We start from the raw sequence: 23,878 nt of genomic DNA on the forward strand, positions 1-23,878 counted from the left end.
ATTTACTAAATTGTTTTTTAAACTAAACTTTACGCCATTTTCATAATAAGCGATCATAATATTCATAAATAATTCATATTATCATAATATTCATAAATAATTCATCATATTTCAATTTCATAAATAATATTATAATATTTTCATAATATTTCTACTGCACAACAATACTTTTGTCCCTCATTTTATATATAAATAAATATTTCTCTCTCTCTCTCACATAGAAAAATCATAGTATATTAAATTCGTGAAGATAAATCGTTAAAATGGAGTCATAGTTTCTACGTAAACGTATATAAACATAATATCGTGTAATCCATAAAACGATTATTCCAGTTACCTCTTCGTGTTTAAATATCATATACATAATACATATACATATTAAGTGTACGATAAATTTTGCCCTCACGTGTTACTAATGTCATAATCGATCCGTGTAAATTATATCAAAAAAGTCTACGATGTGCGCGATCATTCTAGCGTCAAACTCTAATTACTATACCGTACTAAATGCTTTAATTAAACTTAGTCGTTCTTAATTTAGTTTTTAAAAGTAAACAATCGACTATATACGATCTGAAAAACATGTTTCTCATCGAATATTTATTAAAATATAATATAATATCCGTTCTTTTTTATTTATATTTTTTTTAAAATAAAGGTACCATTTTTGTATCTTCTTCCTCGAAAATAATGGAAACATTTTTTCTTTTCTAAGTGTTTAATAATTCAATGACAAACAAAAGTGATTTATGCATAAGATAGGAGATCTTATGTAAAATTTTAAATTAACAAAGTAAAAGAATATATATATTTAAAAATAAAACAAAAAGGAGGAAACTATTTTTTAAGCTGAATAAAAAATATTCTCCTTTCGTTCTTATTTAAAACCATTTTTATAACATGAAATTACAAACGTATACAAAATATCCCTGTTAGAATTAATGTATACATTGTTTGAAAAAATATTATCCATATGAAGATTAAAAAATTTTAGCGTAAGTAATTAATATTTATTATTTTCAATTGTCACAGACCGATGATATATTATTATTTATATATCGGTTGCGTTTCCCTTTCAAGCCATTGACGCGCTTGAGCATTTTCAGGACCTTCGAGGAAGGGACATAATGTTTTTAAACATTTAGCGTGATAATCGTTTAAATACTTGATCTGTAATCAAAATCATTCATTTTAATAATTTAATACTTAATTAATTACAGATATATATACTTAGAATCGGTTTTTAATTAATAAAAACGAGAGTAAACGTACCTCTTCATCCGTTAATAAAGAAACATCGAGTAAACTGGTTTGAATTGGAACAAGCGTTACAGTTTCAAAAGTAAGAAATCCATTATCATCAAATTTATATTTAGTTTCCGCTTTAACGATTAGTTCTATATTCTCTAATCTAATACCAAATTCATCATTTTCGTAATATCCTGGTTCTAAAGAGAAATCGTCGGATATTATATATATAATTAATATCTACATACAAATGTCATTGTAATAAGTAATATAATCATTTTACCATTGGATAAAAACATTCCTGGGTGTAAACCTGGGTCATCGGGATATGGTTTCCAAGATATACCAATTGGTTGTTCGTGAACATTTAAATAAGATCCTATTCCATGTCCTGTACCGTGTAAATAATTAAGTCTGCAATTGTTTATTTAATAAAAATTTACTTCGAACATATTCCAAAATAAAAAAGATATTCCTATAAATTTATATACCCGACACTCCATAAACTTTCGCGTGCTAATGTATCCAAATAATTTCCTTTTGTTTTAAAAGGAAATATCGTAGATGACAAACGACATTGCCCTTTAAATACTCTGGTGAAGCATTCGCGCTGATAATTGGTAGGTTCACCGAAATGCAAAGTTCTTGTGACATCTGTGGTTCCATCTTTGTATTGAGCTCCTGAATCACACAGATACAATTCTTTATCTGTAATTGGAACGTCTGTTTCTGGAGATGGAGTGTAATGAATTATGGCACCGTGTGGACCCACAGATGAAATCGTAGAAAAACTTAAACCAACGTAGTGTTCTTGTTCTCTTGAAAAAGTAACATGAGATCGTAGTATAAGTATATAGCAAGATATGCAACATAAACAAAAATAAATATATGATATTAATAATACTCACGATCTAAATTTTTCAAGTTGTTCCGCACCAGAAATTTCTGTAACAAGTTCTTTTTTATTTTTTATTTTATCCTCCAACCAAGCAAAATATTTTACAAGTGCAACCGCGTCGCGTCTATGGGCAGCTTTCATTCCTTCTATTTCTATGGAGTTTTTAATTGCCTTAGCTACACACACGGGAGAAATAGCAATATGCTTTTTTAATTCTTCGCAATCAGAATGAATGGCATAGCTTGAGCCATTGCTTATCCATACTAATTTATTCTTATTAAAAGAAGCTTCGCATTTAATAAAGTCATGTATATCACTATATGGGTGGTAATTGGGTATAATTCCTTCATTAGTCATTTGTTGTATTGCTTCTTCTGTAAGGCTACGAATATCCACAAACAAATGTAATTCATCCTTAGTAAGAACAACAAATGCAAAGAATACAGGATTATAAGGAATGTCGGAACCTCTTAAATTTAAAAAGTACGCAACCTCATCTAGAGCAGTAATAATAAGCATTTTCACGCCGATAGATTCCATTATTCTACGACACAGTTTTACTTTCTCGCCTGCGCTCTCACCAGAAAATTCCAATTTTTGCGGAATGATCTTGTTTGATACAGGTAATGGTTTCTCTATACCCCATACTTTATCTATCAAATTTTCTTCTATTGGAAATAAAGTATGTCCTCCGGCAACAAGAGTGGTTTGCAATGTAATCCACTTATTATAACTTAATAAATTAGGGTCAGCGCCAATGATAGATTTAGGTGGTAAATTAGAAACCAACCAAGACTGTATCGGAGGTGTTTCTAATAAACCATCTTTCATAAGGGTCCATTCTTCTGGTGGATCCAATTGTGACAAAGCTTGGGTAAAATATCTTCCATCTGTCCAAAGTAATGCTTTGTTTTGAGTAATCACCGCTGTACCAAGAGAACCAGTAAACCCGCTTATAAATGTAAGCCTTTGGTCATATTTTCTTAAATATTCAGATTGATGAGCATCTTCCGAAGTTACAACGTAAGCTTGAATTTCCACTGTTTTGTTAGCATTTATTTGAAAAGCTTTCATTAATTCTCGAAGCTTTGTTAATTTTATGTGACCACTTTGTGCCATATTGCAGTATCTGTAGTAAAAAAGAAAATAGAAAAATCAAAATCGATAATTAAATATGTGTGTTACGTAAACGAAAACTCTAAAAAATAATTAACGTTCAAGTAGAATTTATAACCATCCAAATTTCCTATTATACCTATTTTAATATTTAAATTTCTGGACAAGATAAAAAAATCAATTAAATCTAAAAAACAATCTTGTATTTTATATAACTAATAAATCTTCCATACTACTTTACCTATGTTTTAATATTCTTCTGTATTATATTATTGCTTAAAATAAACAACTTTATCAACAATATCACAAATGATAAAATTAACTTGTACCGTGATCACAATCTCTTAAAATTGTCAAAAGATATCCAAGACAAGAAAGAATCTTTATCAGATAATGTATTTATCAACATTTAACTGATAACTCTAAATATAACTTCGAATATTATACTAATATATTGACTTGTACTTATTATTATATTGAACACTATAAAATGTGAAACATATTTGCGTAGAAAAATTTGCATTTAAGATTAATTACTCTAAATACTGTATCACGCGTATTTACATTTCACTTTACACATTTGAAGAAATTAAAAATATTAATATACTACATATTAATAGAAAACACCTCTTTGAAACTAATTTTTCGTGACTGACAAAAAATGTGAGTATGCTTTTTTATTTTATACTATTGGTACATTTATACAAAATTATTAAGGTTAGAAATCATAGGTACATAACTAACTCCGAAGTTGGCAACGTTTGTAATACGTGGGTGGGTTGAAAAGTTTTGAGCCTTACTAAAATATCACCTTTATTTTTTTTTTAGATAAATATTAGTTTGACCACAAAAATAAATTATGTTTAAAATTTTAGGTTAAAAACTTTTCAACTCATTCACGTATAACACACAAATTTGTTGATAACATTGGTGAAGCTAGAAAATATATGTGGCTACTAACTCTAAAGTTGGTAACGTTTATTATGTAGCAGATAATTTTTTTGATAACATTATTAAGGTTAATAATTATACGTGACTACTAACTTCAAAGTTGGCAACGTTTATATTATAGCAGACAACTCAATTTTTATCCGCAATCTCGTCATATATGTTAAATATATTTGACGTTTAAAGCCGGTTTGATTTTTATCAAATTTTATGAAGTATTATATAAACAATAACAGACAACAGCAGTCATATTGAAATAATATTAAATATTAGATTGTATTATTGCATCATTGCATCGCTACAATTCTATTTGTTATAAATTTTATTAAAATAAGTTATAATATTTATTAAAAAAAGATAATATAAATATTGTATTTATAAATTATATAACACTTTTAAGTTCTTTAAAAAAAATAACAATAGTGTATGAAATAAAAAACAATTTAAGTTATAATTATATTAAAACACATTGAAGATATAACATTGGGAACTAATATAAGATTATAATAATATTAAATCAAATAGCATGTTAAACGTAACACGATATTGCTCCAAGTCCTTAACAAACAATGGTTTAACAAAATGTTTATCACCTTGGAGAAATTTGTTAACGAACAACAAGCCAAGAATGAACGTATTCCAAAATGTTTTTGCACTAATGGAAAGAAATACATTTTTATTGCGAAAGGTATTTCATTTGTATTAATTAATAATATTGTACAAATATAAAATTCATATTATACAGACTAAACATTTTTAATCATTTCTAGGAATCACTTAGACGGTCTGGTACAATAGCAATAAACTATTCATCGAAAGCTAATAAAAATACAGATAAAATAGTTGGTTCTTGGTTACTTGTTTGCGGCGGAATGGTTTTTGTAGCTGTCGCTTTAGGTACATTAATTTATTTTGTATTCTATAATCAAGTCCATCGAATCATTCAAATCATTATCGATATAACATATGGAAAGTAAAATATCGACACAATAGCAAATAATAGTTCAATTGTAAATTAATATTATTTGTAATTCTAATATTATTTTTTGTATTAAATAAAATGTATTTATACAAGTATAAATAAAAATATCTGTTAAATAAATATTTTCTATGATTGATTTACTTGTTTGTTCTTTTTTATATTTACAGGTGGTATCACCAGGCTTACTGAATCAGGTTTATCAATGGTTACTTGGAAATTACTTGGAGAAAAAATGCCAACTAATGAAGATCAATGGCATATTGAATTTGAACGTTATAAACAATTTCCTGAATATAAAATGTAAGACGACAAAAAACTATTTTCTATTACACGTTAACATATATAAGCATTTCTCTAAGTATAATTATTTTATATAGAACTAATAAGGATATGACGTTGGACGAATTTAAGAGAATTTGGTGGATGGAATATTTCCATAGAACGTGGGGTCGATTAATCGGTGGTATATTTTTAATACCAGCAACTTACTTTTGGTTTTCTGGTATGCTTAAATCAGAAATGAAAATACGCGTTGCGGTATTAGGATCATTGATTGGTTTACAAGGATTAATGGGATGGTATATGGTAAAATCTGGTTTGGAAGATCGTTTTAATGAACCTTCGGATGTACCGAGAGTGTCACAGTATCGTCTTGCTGCTCATTTAGGATTAGCATTCTTAATATATTCAGGATTTTTATACAACGCTCTGAGCTATTTAATACCAGCAAAAAAAATAGGAAATGGCAGCCTTAGTATCGAAAATTTTAACACTGCTGTGAAAAAATTACAACCGTTCAGATATTTAGTTCATTCGACGAAAGGAATGATATTTTTGACTGCTATTTCTGGTGCGTTCGTAGCGGGTATGGACGCAGGACTTATTTACAATACTTTTCCCAAAATGGGTGGCAAATGGATACCTGATGATTTGTTTGCTATACCTGAGACATTAAAAAATTTTACCGAAAATCCAACCACTGCGCAATTTCAACATCGATATCTGGTAAGTTCGTAACATATAGTATAACGTATACGCGATATTATATTATATGATATTATATATATATTAATATTTTATTTTTTACAGGGTATATTATCTTTTGCATTAGTAAATATTATAGCTATATTATCTCGAAAACATAAACTTCCTGGTTATGGGAAAACAGCTGTAAATACTGTATTGGGTGCGGGCTATTTACAAGTATCTTTAGGCCTTTTAACTTTATTGTATTATGTGCCAGTGCCGCTTGCTGCGGCTCATCAGTGTGGTAGTCTTATTCTCTTAAGTAGTATACTCTGGCTCTGCCACGAGTTAAAATATGTCAAATATGTAAAAAAGTTGGTCAAGTAAAATTGTTTAAAATTTTGTTAAATCTATACTACGATATTTTAAATAAAATAAAAAAGTATATTGCTGTATATCTCGTACAGTTTATACTACTCTTCCTTGAAGATTTAAAAAAAAAATAAGTAAATTTCGTTAATTTAAATACTGTTTTATTTTTATTAAATTTATTTTTCAAATGAAGCAGGATCATTGCACTAGAGAATCTTCACAATATTATGTTTTAATTGACAATGAATTTGTTTAGTATTATACCAATACGATATAAAGGAAAATAAACGAAAAAAATTATAATAAAAATAATAATATTAAATGTCTATTCTTAAAAAAGTGTATTAGTGAATCAATTTGAAAGAATTTTATAATCAAAACATGGTGATGATGGATGATTACGTAATACAAACTTGTAATCAATTAAGCAATCAATGAGTTTAGACTGGTATGTTGTCAGTTGTTTCAGGATATCTGTTACTAAAAACGTGTAAAATTTATATTGGTTGTTTTTTCTGCTATTTTTGCAATTCACTACACAACAAATATTGTAACCTATTTAAAAAATATTAATAACTATATCCAAGATAAACATAAAATGTATGCAAAGTGTATAGCATTTGACACATGCGCCCGCGAAATGTTGCACATTTCTACCAGAGCATGCGCTTCGATCGTTCCTATATTGAGACGTCATAAATTATCAAAAATGCTGTGATCTAATTGGTTATCTAAATCGTTAAGTCACCCTAATGTTTTTCTAAGAAAGCTTTAATGTAAATATTGCTTTGTAAACAGTGCTGTATGAAATACTGCACATATTTTAACGCTGGTACACTTAAAATTCAATAAATTTCTTACACATCAGAAATTTTTCATCTATCATGCATCTGCCTTTATTATTATGTTAATTATACCGATATTTATTCCTAATGTTGCTTAATTTTATCTATTTAATATTTTATTCAGGAATATGAATGCATATCTCTTCCCCTATTTTATCCTATCACGAAATTATGAGACTTATTATCCTTCATAATTTCAAATATGGAAAATTCTGTAAAGACAACAAAATAAATTAAAATAATATTTTAACGATATTCATAAAATCTGTTTATTAATATTAATTAATAATTATTTCATTATTACGTACTTCTAATTTGTTATTTATAATTTGATGAAAGATTCAAAATTCTTTCGCGCTCGCAAACGAATCTTCGTGAGGTAGACTTCCGGAATCGTATTGCTCGAATGGCGGACACCGTGGTTGTCGTTTCTGTCAAGTACAATAGTTTTAATTCCGAAAACTCATGTAATATTAGCGTATTTGATGTATTGGAGTGGAAAAAAGCGGGGTTTCGTGAAAAATCGAAATATTTTACTTTTACTCGGTGACTATTTTAATGATCGGTAAAACGGTTGTGAGCACCGGTATACTTACAAGTTTTCGTTCTGTCATACAAACAAGATAATAATCACCATTTCTAGCGGGAGGCATAAAAAAGAAGTAGAATTTGAAATATTATTCGGAAAGTATTACGAACATCAAAAGAACCTATAAACTATGCGAATCAGATGATTCAAGGGACTTTACAGGAAAAGGAAATATCACAGATTTGAGTTAGTTCCTAATTTATGTCTTTATGACGCATCGAACTTCATACACGCGATTCTTCTTTTGTTTAATTTGCTCAATTTGCTCAATTTTTGGACTCACAGAGAGATATCATTAATGTATTTTTCATCTCATGAACATCTTCTATATGAATTTTCTATCTGACTGTGTATTATGTGATAGAATTACAGAGAGAATATTGTATACTACATTTTATTTATTTATATCTAATAAATATTGAGGCAGACTTCATAATATTTAAAGAGATATTTTAATGTATTCTGCCTTTCAAAATATTATATTTTCTGTCTCATTTATAAAATATTTATTAGTGCTATATGTGGATAATAAATACAATAAAACTTTTTTCTACTTTTTTTCTTTTTCGTTCTTTACTCTGTCACAACGGATTTCATTCCATTCTAGTAAATCAAATGTAATAAAATATCTATCTTTACAAGGTGAATAAGAAATATATTAAATGCAATGCATTCCAGATATAGTTATGGAGGATAGTATGAGTGTCAAGTCTATGGAATCAGTGGCAACCAGCGATGAATATGAATTTGTGAATGACAAAGGTACTACCAAGCAACAGCAAACGTTACTTGAAGCACCGATGTTAAAAATTGCTAATAACGGAAATTTAGAAGATCTACAAAATAATCTTCGTGAGGTATATAAACCGAATTAGAGTGGAGAAAATTGAGTTGTAATTGTTTACTTACTCATTGAATGAAATGGTTAAAGGTATTAACGGAAGATTCAAAAATGGAGGGTAGAGACTACAAATTAACAAATCCTCAACAAAAAGCTAAAAAAATAGGGCACAGCCAATTTTATGATGTTAGTTCTTGTATAAATGGCACAGAAAAACAAGATGTAATGAAACCTGATGATTTTATAGAAGAGGGTAGGTACTACTTGTCTTTATTTAAGAATATTCGACGGGTTTATTATAAAAGAAAATTTACAAATTGCAAAAGGAAGATTTGTATGTTTTAGAATTAAGTACATTGTCACATGTTCAACAAGAATGCACAATTTTCAATGGTGTTACATATTTGGGAGCTGCAGCAATAAATGCACCAAAATCAGAATGTGAAATACAGCGTAATATGAATATTTTAAATGCTGAACAATCTCTTAATCTGGGTATAAAAATTTCTGTCTCTGTACCAAGTAGTTCCCAAGGTTCTGTTGTGTAAGTAGTATAGTAATTCAATATATAAGATAAGGTATAAATTGAAGATTTATAAAATTATATAATAAAACGTTAGATTAAATTTTATGATTAATAAAATAACATCTAATGTTTAAAAATAGCATTTAATTTTTATTTTTTTTTATAGTTTATATGATGCTGCCACTCAGCAACCAATTGCCCATTATGAAGTACAACGAATTCTATTTTATGCACGTGGAGAAAGTACTGGATTGTGTGCTGCATGTTTTGCTTTTACATGGTCTCATGGAGATACTTTGGAATCTGCTATTTATCAATGTCATGTTTTTCGATGTAATATACCAGAAGCAGTAAGTGTTCTATTATTTTTTGTTTTTCTTTATATGCATTATTAATCAATTGTTCTCATACTTGTAGGTTGGACAAGTGTCAGCTTGTTTCTCTAAAGCCTTCCATAGAATACCAAGATCAATGACAAATTCTTTAACAGGAAGTGACTTTAGTAATTATAATTCAGGCGGTGAAAAAGTTAATTCTCGTGTATTTATTTTTGAAGTTACCATGGAAGTTAAGGAAGAAGATGGAAAAGGTGGGTTTAGTACTGTTCCTAAGGACAGAAATTGTTTCAAATTTCGGAGTAATATAGCAAAGCAAGTTTGTTTGAGTATTCAACAAGTTTCCAGTAAAGAAGGAGGTATTACTCTTGAAGTTGAAAGATGTTTTGGTGTTCTTGTTAGCCCAGGACGTAATGTGAAACATAGTGACATGCGATTACTTGAAATGGTATGCAATATTAATTTGACATGAAATCTCTCTCTTTCTCTCTATCTCTCTCTCCATATATATATATGACATGTATATCATATTTATAAAAATTATTGTTGTTACAGCAAGTAAGCACTGGACCAATCGTCCAGGATCGATGTTACAATATATGTGGCCAGTGGGATCCGGCTGATCCAGCTTTGGAAACTCTTAACATAGAGACACCTAGAGAGGGCAAAATATTCATGACAGTAGCGGTTGATTTAGTTATTAGAGGTATCAGGGAACCTGTCAGATTCGTAATCGAAACTCCTGTTAAAGTATTTCCACAAAACGAGAGATTTTGGTACTTTAATAAAAGAAATTTAGTACAACAATTTTATCTTAACTCTAAAGAGGTAAAAGACTTTTTAAATGCAAGAATAATCTTATTATTATATAAATGACTAACATTGTATAGTTTCATAAAGTTAACTTTTTTTACTACAGATAATATCTGGCGATGGAAGTGAAGTTCATTATGAGGTGCAAAGTATAGAAACATCAGGAGAATTAGATAGAAATAGATTAAATCTTGCTCTTAATTTAGCTTCTTTAATTAGATCGTCTTCTTTGACTAGCATAGACACTTTAACTCCTAAAGAGGAAATAGATTCAGGTTTTTAATAATATCTTTTAGTATATATTATAATACAATTTTTAAAAAGAGGGAGAGAGAGAAAATCAATAACATATTTTAATTTATTCATATACAGATGGAGATGAGCCAATGTTAAGTGGAACAGGAGAAGTATCGAAAGATTGTTCTGCTGGTGAATTGGCCAGCTGGGGAGAAGTTCTAGAAAGTTGGCAAATTAACGAGCAACGTCCGAAACTTTTAATAAAACTTACAAAACAAGGAATTCCTGAAGCATTACGTGGTGAAGTATGGCAACGCTTAAGTAATTGTGACAATTCCCAGGAAATGATGGATAAGTATAGAACACTGATTACTAAGGTTAATATATTCGATTATTTTCATACAATATCCCTGTTCCCTTATATCACCTGTTATAAGATACTCTGTATAATATAAAGTTATAATATTGCTATAGTAATATTTATGAAATATATTAATAGGAAAGTAGCTGTGAAAGTGTTATATTAAGGGATATCAACAGAACATTTCCAGCACATGATTTTTTCAAAGAAACTGGTGGTTTAGGCCAAGATTCTTTATACAGAATAAGTAAAGCGTATGCAGTATATGATGAAGAAGTTGGATATTGTCAGGGTTTAAGTTTTTTAGTTGCTAGTTTACTGTTACATGTAAGTTATTAATAGAAGTTTTCTAAACATCTTACACATTATTCATATATTATTGTATTGTTGATTCACACACATTTTAATTTTTAGTATTTAAATCTGATCTGTTTTTTGTAGATGCCAGAAGAACAAGCGTTTTGTGTTCTAGTGAAATTAATGTACGATTATGGTTTACGAGATTTATACAAAGACAGATTTGATAATCTTCACATGAGGTTTTATCAATTGAATCGCTTAATAGAGGTTAGTCAAATCATTTTTAGATTGAAGACTGTGATACAATTATATCTTCCATATTTATAATTTATAAATATTATTTTATTCAGGATCAACTTCCTGAACTTTACAAACATTTCTGCGATCGTGGTGTTGAAACACATATGTTCGCAGCACAATGGTTTTTGACTTTATTTACTGCTAGATTTCCATTATATCTTGTGTTTCACATCCTAGATGTTTTCCTTTTACAAGGACTTGACACTCTCTTCCAGGTGGCTCTTGCATTGTTAATGGTAAGTTTTATTTATACGAATATTTAAGTCGAATGATCTAATTATTATAAATAACAAATCAACGATTTTCCTTTTGTCATTTGCAGTTATGCAAAAAAGAGCTATTACAATTGGATTTTGAAAGCATTTTAAAGTACTTTAGAGTCCATTTGCCTAAGCGTTGCAGAAATGAAGAAATATCGCGTTATGTAATGAAACTGGCCTGTTCCGTTACATTGAAGAAATTGAAGAAATATGAAGCAGAATTCATGACATTAAAAGGTAATTTTATATTTTATGTTTGAACGAATCAAGTATGTATATAGAACATACAAAAATTTAAATAATCCTTTGGAGTAAACATATATATTTTATATGCTACTTCAAAGTTATTACTTGTCGAAGTGTATGTCCATTCTAGAAGGTATAACAATTTGTTTATTAAAGAGGTTTGACGTATACGATTTCTAAAATGTAGTACTTAAATTTTAAGACAATTTACCAAAAGACTAGTCAGATTTAATTTGTGACATGATAAATATTAATCAATGATCTTTAACAAAAAATATTCATAATATAAATTTAATGTTATACCTGTATTTTTTAAAGATAGCACGTAATATATAGCACATAAACATGTCATATTATAATCAATGTTATTGAAATTCTATTGTCGTGCGTGTGTGTGCGTTGTGTTTGTTTTGTGTTTGTACGCGCGAACGCGATTATGCGTGCGTGTAGGTGTGGTTGGTCGTGCATTATACATGTTGGTGTGCGCAAATGCACGTGGCACAAGCTTCATGTTATGTACCAAGGTAAAAATTGTGATTCTAGTCACGTAATAATGTATTTTTTGAATGGGATAAAAACCTTCAAAGAAAAGTTAAATTACTTTCTTTATTTAGATATTTTTAATTTATTCTTTATGTAGCTATTTGTGAAGTCAAAATTTCACAAATATAAAATTATAATAAGTATAAAAAGTATACTCTTCATATTATTTCTAGAAGAAAGGTGGTGGTAAAGCTTTTTTATAATTATTTTGCAAAATAAAATGATTTGCTATTATTATTGTATATCGTTATGCTCTTCAATAAATATTTTAGAATTGTTTGCCATATACCATATTTATCAATAAACATTTCTAATTAGAATGAGATCTACATAGTTTTATATTCAAAAATATTTTTCTCTTATGTGTTGAATATTTATTTATTTTATAATATATCATTTTGTTAATATTCACATTTTCCATGCTTTTCTTTGTTTTTTATTTGAATGCAGAATTTATATCGCTTTTAATTTATAAATTATTAATCATAGCTTACTGAAAAAATAAATTATCATTATAGAATATTGTTTACTTTTATCAATTACCTTTTTTTTATCCTAGTTATCCTATTATAACAAAGCTTTAACTTATTACACAAAGAGATGCATGAAAGATTATGATTATACAAAAACATAAACACTATACTAACAAATTGGCTATAAAATTTATTTTAAGTTCAATCCATAATATCATTTTTATTTTAAAATTTCAAAGGTAAAAGAAAAAAATAATTATTTTCATAATATTAATTTAAAGTATGGATATATAGATAGAAAGTGAAAAGGTACAGAAGATAAGGTGTTGTATTATTTTTTTTAATCATTGTTTGCATGAACTTTGATAGAATTAGAAATTACTAATGTGTTTATGATTTAGATAGATTTAAAGAAATGTATTTATTAAAATAAATATAATAAAATAAATATAATAAGTAATATACATATTTAATAAATAATGTTAAGAAAGTATTGATCTCTCTTTAAAAAAATGTTATAAAATATTATATATAAAGGCAAATTACAGATACTATATAGAAAGAAAATTAAAATTGCATCAAGTATTATAGTGTTTAAGCATAAATATAACCACACTCACGATGTATTTTTATATATTATTTTTATTCAGAGGCTCAAGAAAATGCTGATGAATACAGTAATGAGGTGGAACAATTAAGAGGTATAGTTGCAAGAAATGAGGAAGAAAAGCTAAGGTTGGAAGCAGAACTTGTTCAAGTAAAAGAAATGCTACAACGTGAGGTATCAAGAGCCGATGCAGAGAGCCGTCGAAGTAATATTATTATTGCTGAATATAAACAGGTATTTAACAATTTTCTAAATTATAAGTGCACTCGTGTAATAAACCTTTTGTTTATAGATTTGTCAACGTTTGGAAGATGATTATAATGCTGCAAAAGCGACTTTAAGTGAATTACGGGTAAATAATATATCAACTGTTATTGAGTTTGTTAAATGCAGAAATCACTATAATAGATAAAACACTTTTTACAGTCTAAGGTATCAAGATGTGACAAATGTAGAACATGCATAATGGATTCATCAAGTATATTAGCAGACATAGCACATCCTTTAGAAAATCGAGTTGATCCTATGTTACATAGAGTACAAGAAAGAGTAAGAGAATTAGAATTAGAATTGGCACAGACAAAATTAGCACACGTGGAAGCAGAATGTAGAAATCAGGTAAATTTAAAATATATATATATATATATATATATACACAATACATATATAAGATATATAATTAAATAATATTATAAAATTTATTATATATACAAGGATATAATCTGATATATGTTGAATATAATATAGGATTTGACACATCAATTACATGCAACTGCTTCTGAACTTCAAGTGACACGAAATAGTTGGCCATGGCTTAGTAAAACTTTGTCTAGTATAAAAGAAGTAGCCAACAAGCGAGAAGTTATAGGGCCTTCGTCATTAAGAGATTTAAGACGCGATAGTACTCCAGGAGATGACGTACATCATCATATAATACATTCGCGTAGCCGTGATAGTCGTGACAGTCTTAAAGAAATAGTGTAATATGGTAAGTGATCTCATGATGTGTACAATTATGTTTGAATATTACATTTGAAAATTATGATTCTCTCAATGAAAACATCACATAACATTATTTTTATTGAATAAGCCAAACATTAGTAGATGGTAACAGATATATAGATCTAGGTATATGTATATATACAAGATGTATCCTGACGGGTGGTACAACTAAGCGAGTAATGATTCTAAATGTAAAAATAAATCGAAAAAAGAAAAACATTTTTTCGTTTGAAACCCCGCTTTAAAGAAAATCGTGTTTGAAAATTCTAGATTTGAGGACCTCTTATTACCATTAGATTTGTAATAATCATAGAAGAAACAGCACTTAATTAAACTCTCTATCTATTCTCTGTATTACTCTTCTGCCTGGACTGCTACGACTTGAAAATTGTTGTCTATAATACTCAACTGTTGTTATTGCGTCATTGTTATAGTTCGTCTAATAGGAACAGACTAATGTAAGAGAAATAAGTCGTACAAGTGAAGAGAAAATATAAACATTACAGAGCCAAATATATACAAAAGTATAAACGAAAGAAAATGTTTATAGCTGATAAATAATTTGAAAGATAGTTAAGTGTACGCATACCCTAAAAAATATTCGTACACAATTTTTTTGGAAACAGGGTTTCAAACGAAAAATAGTTACTCCTTTTTCCGATTTATTTTTACATGTAGAATCACATCTAACCCGGATATTTCACTTTTTTTTGGATGCACCATGTATATGTTATGTTAGCCAAGTGAAACATTATGAAGTCTATGTATTCGTTACACTATGTAACGCATGCGTAATATACCTATGACTAATTCAGCTGTATTATTTCCTATACTAATAATATATATTATTAATTTTCTTATTTTTAAGAGACTATTTTTTAATATGCATATTTATTTTTATAAATCTTTAATATGTTAAATGTAAAATTTAATATGTTAATTATTAATTACTATTTTCTTTAATTTTTTTTTTTAATAAAATTACATAAAAGAGACCGTAATGCATATTTTAGAATAGTCCTTAATATGTGATTTTAAATGACAGAGTTAGTTTACTTGAAGTTAGTACTATTGTCCTTGTATCAATAGAAGTGACCAAGATGTAATGAGAAGAAACCTAAATAAGCAAATAAACTTCAGAGAGATTTCTATATGAGCATTAAAACAATTTCTTTATAAAAATATATTAAAAATGATGTTGCGTATGAAGATAAAAGAAATTGTTTACAATAATAAATTATAGAAACGAAAATATTGATCCCATGTTTTCTATGGCAATTATTTAAAATTTAAAAAATAGTGTTGCAAAGCACTCACGATATGCATGTGTATATTATATATCTAGACTAAAGTATACATACACACAATTATTTTTCTTGAGCTGTTAAGATTATTAAAAAAAAAGAACAGGATGAAAAAGTTGCATTTACTCAATCTTTTTATTTACATTTTATATAATTAATACCTAGAGCTTATGGAAGTACTTTAATTGTTAGATAAAAAGTATTGAGAATAATATTCAGTCATACATCAAAAGTTGATATTATATATCGCGTTTAATGTGTTTTGAATAATGAAAACGAGACAAAAGATAAAAAAGTGAAAAGAAGAAAACAAATAAATGTAGTAGTATGAGTAACCATCAATAATTGTAAGCGCATAGGTACACGTGTAGAAGGTACCTTTTAAAAATAATAAGGCGGCTTATAAAGTTTTTACTTATATTATTTACTTCATAAGAAATTTAAGTTCAATATTTTTTAAATAATTTAAAAAAAAATTGTGTATACGCGCGTCACATCGTCATATATGTATATATATATGTTGACGTTATTTTGTCAAATCCGTTAATTCGTGAAATGACTAGCTAAACCCAAAAATAACTACACCGACCTATTTAAATATAAAAGAAGGCAAAATTACGTACTTCAACTAAATAATATATAAATTTATAAGAGGCGAGTAATGTGTTAAAGTATGACATTTGATTCCAAATATAAGACAAATATTTTTCGAATTCGTTTCAATATCTGCTTAGATTGCACTGTAGTAAGTTCGAAGGCAGAAAATATGCGTTTCTTCGTTTTAAGGCCTTCCTCAAGATAGAGTTTCTCTATTGATTTATATTAGGTTCCCTTTGAAAACTATAAAAACGAAAATAAAATAAACGCGAACAATGAATGCTCGTTGATTCGTTCTTATCTGTTTCTGTTCTTTAAAAACAAATTTCTTGTTAGTTGTGCTTTTCTGTCGACTTTGAACGTGCTTATACTATAACTGTTCGCCTGTGTAAATTTATACATAATCTAATTTCCTCTAACTATTTGTTTTGGTATATAAAAAAATTTTTTTTATTATACATTATACTATTATACACGACTTAACTGAAGTATACAATTTAACGCTGACATATACATACTCTTTGATTGAATAGACGAACTTACACATTTATATAATTGATATTTACAATTTAAATACTATTGAAAAGAGATTAATCACTTAATTTACTTTTTTTACTGATTGATTCTGTACGCGTTAAATTCACATTCCAAAGCTTTATAAAAGCGATATTATATTTATTGAGTCAGTTATTTTCAAGTAAAAAGAGCCATATATATTTAATAAGTATTGTATATTTATATTTTTGTACAAATTATGACAATCGTTATTTCCTTTTATTTCAGAAAATTTTCTTAATATCTTATAAGCATTTTGCAGTATAAGTTCATACAATTTCTAATATCGTTTCATATAAGGAGAATTAGATATAATACAGACTACTTTGTGTGCATTAAGTTTTATAAATATATGTATACATGTAATCTGATCATAATATGAACTTTAATGGGGATAGATTTTTAATAAGATCAGAGCTTCACAGACATTTCACTGTAAATCATTCTCTCAATTTTGCAGATATTCATTTAATATAATTAAGTATAATACGGAAAAATCTAGATATATTATCTAGATCAGTGTTTCATCCAGATTTAGTTCATTTTAGAAAATTGTGAAATATTTAAAGGATCGAAGAATCTCATCACAACGCACTGATAATAATGACCCAGTATTCAATAGAAGAATCAGTAAAATAATATATTTAGTCTTCTAACGCTATATCTATATAAAATAATTGAACATATTTAAAGTGATTTCATAGAATTTTAAACTTGAGTTCGCATCGAGGGTTATATATTATTAGAATACTAACTATTCTGTAAATTTATGTAATTGAATTTTACCAATAATTAATTTCTTAAAGTTTCATCAAATAGTTAAATAATGTTGAGATGATGTTATAACAATTTTAATTCTTTTGCGTAATTAATTTCAAAGTATAAATTATATATATATGTATTTGATTTTCTTTTATTATTTGTATTCTAATTTTTTGTATCTATCTTTATCTTAGTTCGTTAAAACTTGCAGCTATCGATTTAGTTATCAATCTCGACTTTCATAAAATTGTGGATATTTATTCTGTAAATATAAAATATATTACATTAAAAAAAAGTAAAATATCATAAAATTGTAGGAATATAAAATTTCTTGAGGCTTTCATAACAAATTATGAAAATATATTATCACAGGTGAAGAAAAAAATTATTATATAAGGGTTATTTTAGTTTATTAAATGCTTTCACAGTTTGGATGGAAAATCCTACTTCCCTATGTATATATAAACAAATAAATAAATAAAGATATATATTAATATATATATTAATAATATATATAATTATATATATATATATTATAATTTATAATTATTTATTTATACTATATATACATATAGTTCCATTTAAAAATACAAGGGTCACTTTGAAATCTCGGAGATACGTCCAATTAGACAAGATTTATAACTGTCACAAGATTTCTCCTTGGAAATAAAATAAGTTCTATTTAGAACACTTTGTTCAGGTGATAATTGAGTGTAAAACTTCATATGGAACACCCTGTATATATACATGTGTGTATTTGTAGGTATATGTGTGTGTATGCATATACATACATATAATGTACATATGTACGTATGTACACTCGCGCATATACTTATTTATTTTATCACTGTAAACCCTGTAATATTATAATAAAATTACTGAAATAAACATCACATCTCTGTACTATTTGTAAAATGCTTTTTCTAAATAAAACATTCTTTTAACATATCAGAAGGACACATTGCAAATAAATTATATGATGTGTGGAAAACACGGAGAAGGATCTTACAGGAGACGGAACAAGTTACTTCCATAAATTCGGGGTGAAACTTGGTACATTAGGAGTATATCTTTAGGGCGTTCACTCATTAAAATATAAAGACGCAATATTTTAATGAATGAATACTCTAAAATACTCCTAATGTACCAAGTTTCGCCCCGAATTTATGGGAACAACTCGTTCCGTTTTCTTGTAAGTAAATACTATAATATAAATAAATATTTCTTTAATATTTATATATAGAATTTTTAAGTTGTTTATTAATAAAAGATATCCATATAATAGTAAAATGAAAAAGATATGCAGTTTCATTCTTACAGAATTTTTTCCATAAATACAAATGCCAGAATGATAAAAATTTTATATTATAAAAAAATATATTTTTGCAAATTTTATTATTTTTTAATGCATTTACAAAAAAAATAATTTTAATTTATATTTCAATAGTAATAACTAATTTCTTCACATAATTTGAATATTATTATAAGATATATGGCACAAAATGTATTAAATAATAATTGAATAGTATGAATATACACTTTATAGTAGAATTGCATTTATGTATTACATGATATTCCATATATATTGTTTAACTTTCATTTGAAAAATATAATCATATCACTCATAATTTCAATATATTTATATGGATCATCTTAAACGGATCTTTTCAATCATCTTAAATGTATATAAACTCAACAAATAAATTCAAATTAATTATATTAAAGAATAATATTTAAAAAAAAAAATGCATGGAACATAAATGTAAAATATTTGTTATTATCTTTCGTTTTATGAATTAAATTCTCGAAAAATTATATAATTAGAAATTAATGATGATGATATGTTAGGATTTTTTTCTCAACAGTATCACGTATTTTCTATTTCCCATTCATCATTATCAGCATTTCTATTTGTACAATGTGCATGAACGATGTTTTCTACATTGTTACTCTCGTCGCTGTCTGTGTCATACATTATTTCGTTATTATATTCAATATGATTCGCGTCCGAAATATTACTGGATATTTCGTCGTTATTTTGATCGCTGTCTCCTATCGAGGAATTTCTATCAAAACCTTCATCGTCATCTATACCCAAATATTCTGCGTCGCCTAAATATATATAACGTATGTAAACCGTAAAAACATCTTATGCGCTTTCGATTATCTAAAAACAAGTATTTTATTATTTACCTTCTATGAAATCAAGGGGAATTAATTCTCTATGATCTCTTAAAATATGCCCGTCAATATCTATTGGATTAGCCATTTCTAATATTCTTAATAGCCATACAGGAAAGCCATTTTCAACAACATAAATGTCATTTTCATTTTCAAGATCATTCTCCAAAACATTAATGAAAGGTTGTAGATTTTCGATGTCGTTATCAGCCACAGCCATCATATTATTACCTTCACCATCCCTATTATTATTGGCAAGATCACCATTTTCTATTATCACTGGTTCCGGATATGCAAATTGTGGTGCTTCCGCTACACTTGGAGATTCTGAATCAGGTATTTGATCATGTGCTATACTAGAAAGATCATATTCTGGTGTCATGTCTTGTGCTGATGCAGTGTTTGGATATCCAGAATCCATAATTTCTGGAGACCAACTATTCGGGGGTGTTTCTAAAGGGTCTGGAGAATTAGGCTTTATTTCTACAATGTTACCTGAACATTTTATACCCTTTGCAATAAAACTGTTTGGATAATCCTTACATTTAGCAACAGTACTTATTGAGCATGTTTCAGATTGAATACTATTTACATTTTCTGTTTTCTCAGATTGTAATATAAGATCACTATTTTCTTTGGGACATGGAAGGCTAATACATTTTTCTTTATCAGACTTATCAGTATTCGGAAGGGATGTAAATTGAAAAGATTTAAACGCATTCTCTTCATATAGTGAATCTGTGGTACTTGGGTATGCCGGAAGTGATGAGTATGTTTTCACTGAAAATAACTTTCTTTTATTTTCATTTATATTATCGATAGCCTTTATATTTGATTCCTGTGTTATAATCGCATGATCTCTTTCTGAAATTAATATTTTTCTATTCAAATTACTCATTTCGACGGAAATATCGTTATTTGAAGTAATTTTATCTGAAGACATATTTTCTAAGTCATCTTTTTTTGAGAAAATTATAAGTTCGTTTTCAGTCTTATCGCATTTTATTATAGTATTATAACTGTCGTTCATAGGTAGACTCGAAATAGTCGATACATTAGTATTATTAAAATCTTTTGGAGAAGTTTGACAAATACTTACTACGTCATTAGAAAGTACCCGTTGATTGACCAATTGTAGGGTTTTTGATATATTACTTTTACTTACATTGTCAAACTCTGACGATTTATGACTAAAACTTGTTTCTCTTGTTTTTGTAACAACTCGCGGTGAACTTGTGTATTGCGGCAGATTTGTACTTAATGCAGATGCACAATCTTCAAGAACAAAGTGATCTTCATAATCAACATTGTTTTTCTCCATATTTACTTGCTTAAGTTCTGTAACATTTTCTTCATAACATTCACCAATTTCATTCTGGAGATAATTTGTGCATTCTGATACTTTTTCATTTGAAGATGTATTAAAATGCATGCAATTGGAAGCAGTTGCTTTTTCCAAATCAACGGATTCATCTCTCAATATGTCTAATGAATAAAAAGTATTATTTAGCAATGACGTACATGACATATTTTTATCTGTAATTACATCATCGCTATAAGAACTGTTTAATTGATCCAAATGAACTAATAGTGGTTGAGGCGATATTGAAGTAGATAATACTGATGTAGAATGATGATAATCTAATGTCCTATGTACTTTTCCAGTAGGTTTTCTAAATGTATTATTTTCATTATGTGCATTTGAATAACTAGCTGTACCACTATCAGACAGCATATAAGAGTTTATTTTATGAGATGATGTATCATTATGTCGCAAAATTGAATTACTTGATAGATCAACAGAAAATTCATTAAAATTTGCTCTATCAGAAGGATTATTAATATTTGATAATTCACGTTCAGCATCATACAGATAAGTATTACTATCTTCTACGATAGAATTATTCTGAGGTATAACAAAACTTAATTCTTCATCCCAGTTTTCAGAAGGCCAATAATGATTAAAGTCCTCTAAATTTGTGTATTCATTATAATCTACGGATGTTTCCAATTCTTTAGATAATCTATTTTCATCTAAAAAATCATCTTCGATGGTATTTGGCTGGTCTGAGATAAATATAACAGGACCTTCTTCACGATCAATAATGGGCCATCCCCCTTCTTCTAAGATTGTTCTCAAGGATTCTATTGTAACATTAAATTTCTTTAATAATGAGACTAAAGTCTTAAGCGATAATTCTCCTTCTGAATTATCATAATTGGCAGATCGACTCATATGATAATTGACTTCATCTAAAATTTTTTGTTCTTCCGAACGGTTGTCAATTGTAAATGGATAATTTTCCAAAGTTACCAGTTTAAATAAATTATCAACGCTTAATAATTCTGAACTATTCTCTTCGCTATTACGATGAAAAATAGCCATTTGAGTAGAAGCACCTAAGTGCTCTGTACCTTTTGGCCCATTACCAATACCATGAAATGTCACTTGATAATCTGAATATCTTAAAGCAATATTATGCGCCCTACAAATAAATGTAATTTTTTGAAAGTTTAGTAAAGTTTGCTTATTAACGCGTTTATACATACTCTAACTACAGTATAGGTAATTAGAAAGTGTAAAAAGTTTACCAATCTTGAAATTGTTCTCTAGTCCATTCAAACTTATGATCATAATGTCTAAGTCCAGAGAAATTGTTAAATAATACATTAAAGTCTGCATTTGGCGTGGTTATAAAGACTACTTTAGGTTTGATGCAACCAAAGATGTTAAATTCAAAATCTATTATTGTATCAGGATACAAATGTTCGATCCTACAAAATTTTGGTTACTACATTTTAATACAAATAGGTTTAAAAAATAATTATTATTGATAATAACGCACAATTCTATACAGATGACAGCATCAGTTTTCTCTAGTATTTTGTCGTTGTCTGCAACACTTCCCTCATAAACATGAACTACAAGAGGTTTACTTCGACAATGTAAATGATCACAAAATAATGGCTTAACTTTGTCTTTGTTAGCTTCAAGAACAGATCTATCAACGTCTACACATAATATTTCTTCTAATTCGGGAATACTTTTGAGACGAACAAAAAAATTAAGCTCTGCACAGCCAAAATCTACAACCTATAATGTGATAAACTTCATAAAATTAACAAATATCTTTCCAAAGGGAACACTATTAAGAAATTTTAATAAAAGCTATATGATTCGCAATTAATACAAAATAAATAAGTTAAATAACTATGAAAAGCATATAATTGAGATATCGGACCTTTCGTATCTTGCCATTGTATTTATCACTGTTAAGTATTTCAATTACTTTATTATATCTTTGGATATAAGCTGGCGGATGAAATCTTATATTTGGAGGTGAGTAATCGTCGAGTGTATCAGGATCTGTTGTATAAGTTACTTTTGATGTAATGTGTGGCATTTTCACATCCTCTGTTTTTTTGTTAAAATAACTACCATATACATACTTTCCAAAAAAATAAAATACATGAAATAAAGCTAAAAACATAATTAATTATATGCAGTTAATATGTTTACGACTCTCAACAAATACATTTGAATTATTGAACTGTTGAACGAAAGATGACTACGATAATTTAATGTTTTTATTTAATTCACAAGCGACATCTACCTCATGCGTACAAAGCGCCATCTACCTCGCGAGTACGAAGCGCTGTCACGCATATGA

The 23,878-nt window shown here is 27.7% G+C and overlaps 4 protein-coding genes across 5 annotated transcripts; 2 read left to right on the forward strand and 2 right to left on the reverse strand.

Moving 5' to 3' along the window:
- Positions 1 to 874: 874 nt before the first annotated feature.
- Positions 875 to 4,534, reverse strand: LOC122516725 (xaa-Pro aminopeptidase ApepP). Its single transcript, XM_043634777.1, has 6 exons — positions 3,504 to 4,534; positions 2,157 to 3,275; positions 1,740 to 2,066; positions 1,532 to 1,662; positions 1,273 to 1,448; positions 875 to 1,170 (listed from the first exon to the last, which is right to left on the reverse strand). The coding sequence occupies exons 2-6, from the start codon at positions 3,263 to 3,265 to the stop codon at positions 1,048 to 1,050; spliced, it is 1,866 nt and encodes a 621-aa protein (XP_043490712.1). The 5' UTR covers positions 3,266 to 3,275; positions 3,504 to 4,534; the 3' UTR covers positions 875 to 1,047.
- A 66-nt stretch (positions 4,535 to 4,600) lies between these two features.
- Positions 4,601 to 6,673, forward strand: LOC122516726 (cytochrome c oxidase assembly protein COX15 homolog). Its single transcript, XM_043634778.1, has 5 exons — positions 4,601 to 4,898; positions 4,981 to 5,107; positions 5,360 to 5,492; positions 5,570 to 6,197; positions 6,282 to 6,673. Exons 1-5 carry the CDS (start codon positions 4,737 to 4,739, stop codon positions 6,543 to 6,545), a joined length of 1,314 nt encoding a protein of 437 aa, XP_043490713.1. The 5' UTR covers positions 4,601 to 4,736; the 3' UTR covers positions 6,546 to 6,673.
- A 1,077-nt stretch (positions 6,674 to 7,750) lies between these two features.
- LOC122516727 (rab GTPase-activating protein 1-like) lies at positions 7,751 to 15,290 on the forward strand. Of its 2 annotated transcripts, none has more exons than XM_043634779.1 (17): positions 7,751 to 8,150; positions 8,643 to 8,821; positions 8,896 to 9,058; positions 9,136 to 9,349; positions 9,498 to 9,681; positions 9,749 to 10,114; positions 10,222 to 10,494; positions 10,586 to 10,754; positions 10,852 to 11,093; positions 11,216 to 11,404; positions 11,519 to 11,644; positions 11,728 to 11,913; positions 12,000 to 12,174; positions 13,850 to 14,040; positions 14,099 to 14,158; positions 14,233 to 14,424; positions 14,554 to 15,290. In XM_043634779.1, the coding sequence occupies exons 2-17, from the start codon at positions 8,651 to 8,653 to the stop codon at positions 14,788 to 14,790; spliced, it is 3,138 nt and encodes a 1,045-aa protein (XP_043490714.1). In that variant the 5' UTR covers positions 7,751 to 8,150; positions 8,643 to 8,650; the 3' UTR covers positions 14,791 to 15,290. The 2 variants fall into 2 exon arrangements, with proteins under 2 accessions (XP_043490714.1, XP_043490715.1); XM_043634780.1 differs by having other exon boundaries at positions 9,151 to 9,349.
- A 4,544-nt stretch (positions 15,291 to 19,834) lies between these two features.
- LOC122516730 lies at positions 19,835 to 23,803 on the reverse strand. The gene is made up of 5 exons (XM_043634787.1): positions 23,450 to 23,803; positions 23,054 to 23,301; positions 22,800 to 22,982; positions 20,220 to 22,693; positions 19,835 to 20,138 (listed from the first exon to the last, which is right to left on the reverse strand). Exons 1-5 carry the CDS (start codon positions 23,696 to 23,698, stop codon positions 19,894 to 19,896), a joined length of 3,399 nt encoding a protein of 1,132 aa, XP_043490722.1. The 5' UTR covers positions 23,699 to 23,803; the 3' UTR covers positions 19,835 to 19,893.
- Positions 23,804 to 23,878: the final 75 nt, after the last annotated feature.

Source organism: Polistes fuscatus, unplaced genomic scaffold (assembly GCF_010416935.1).
Source record: "Polistes fuscatus isolate 324 unplaced genomic scaffold, CU_Pfus_HIC Scaffold2, whole genome shotgun sequence".
In the NCBI taxonomy this organism is placed as follows: Eukaryota; Metazoa; Arthropoda; class Insecta; order Hymenoptera; family Vespidae; genus Polistes; species Polistes fuscatus.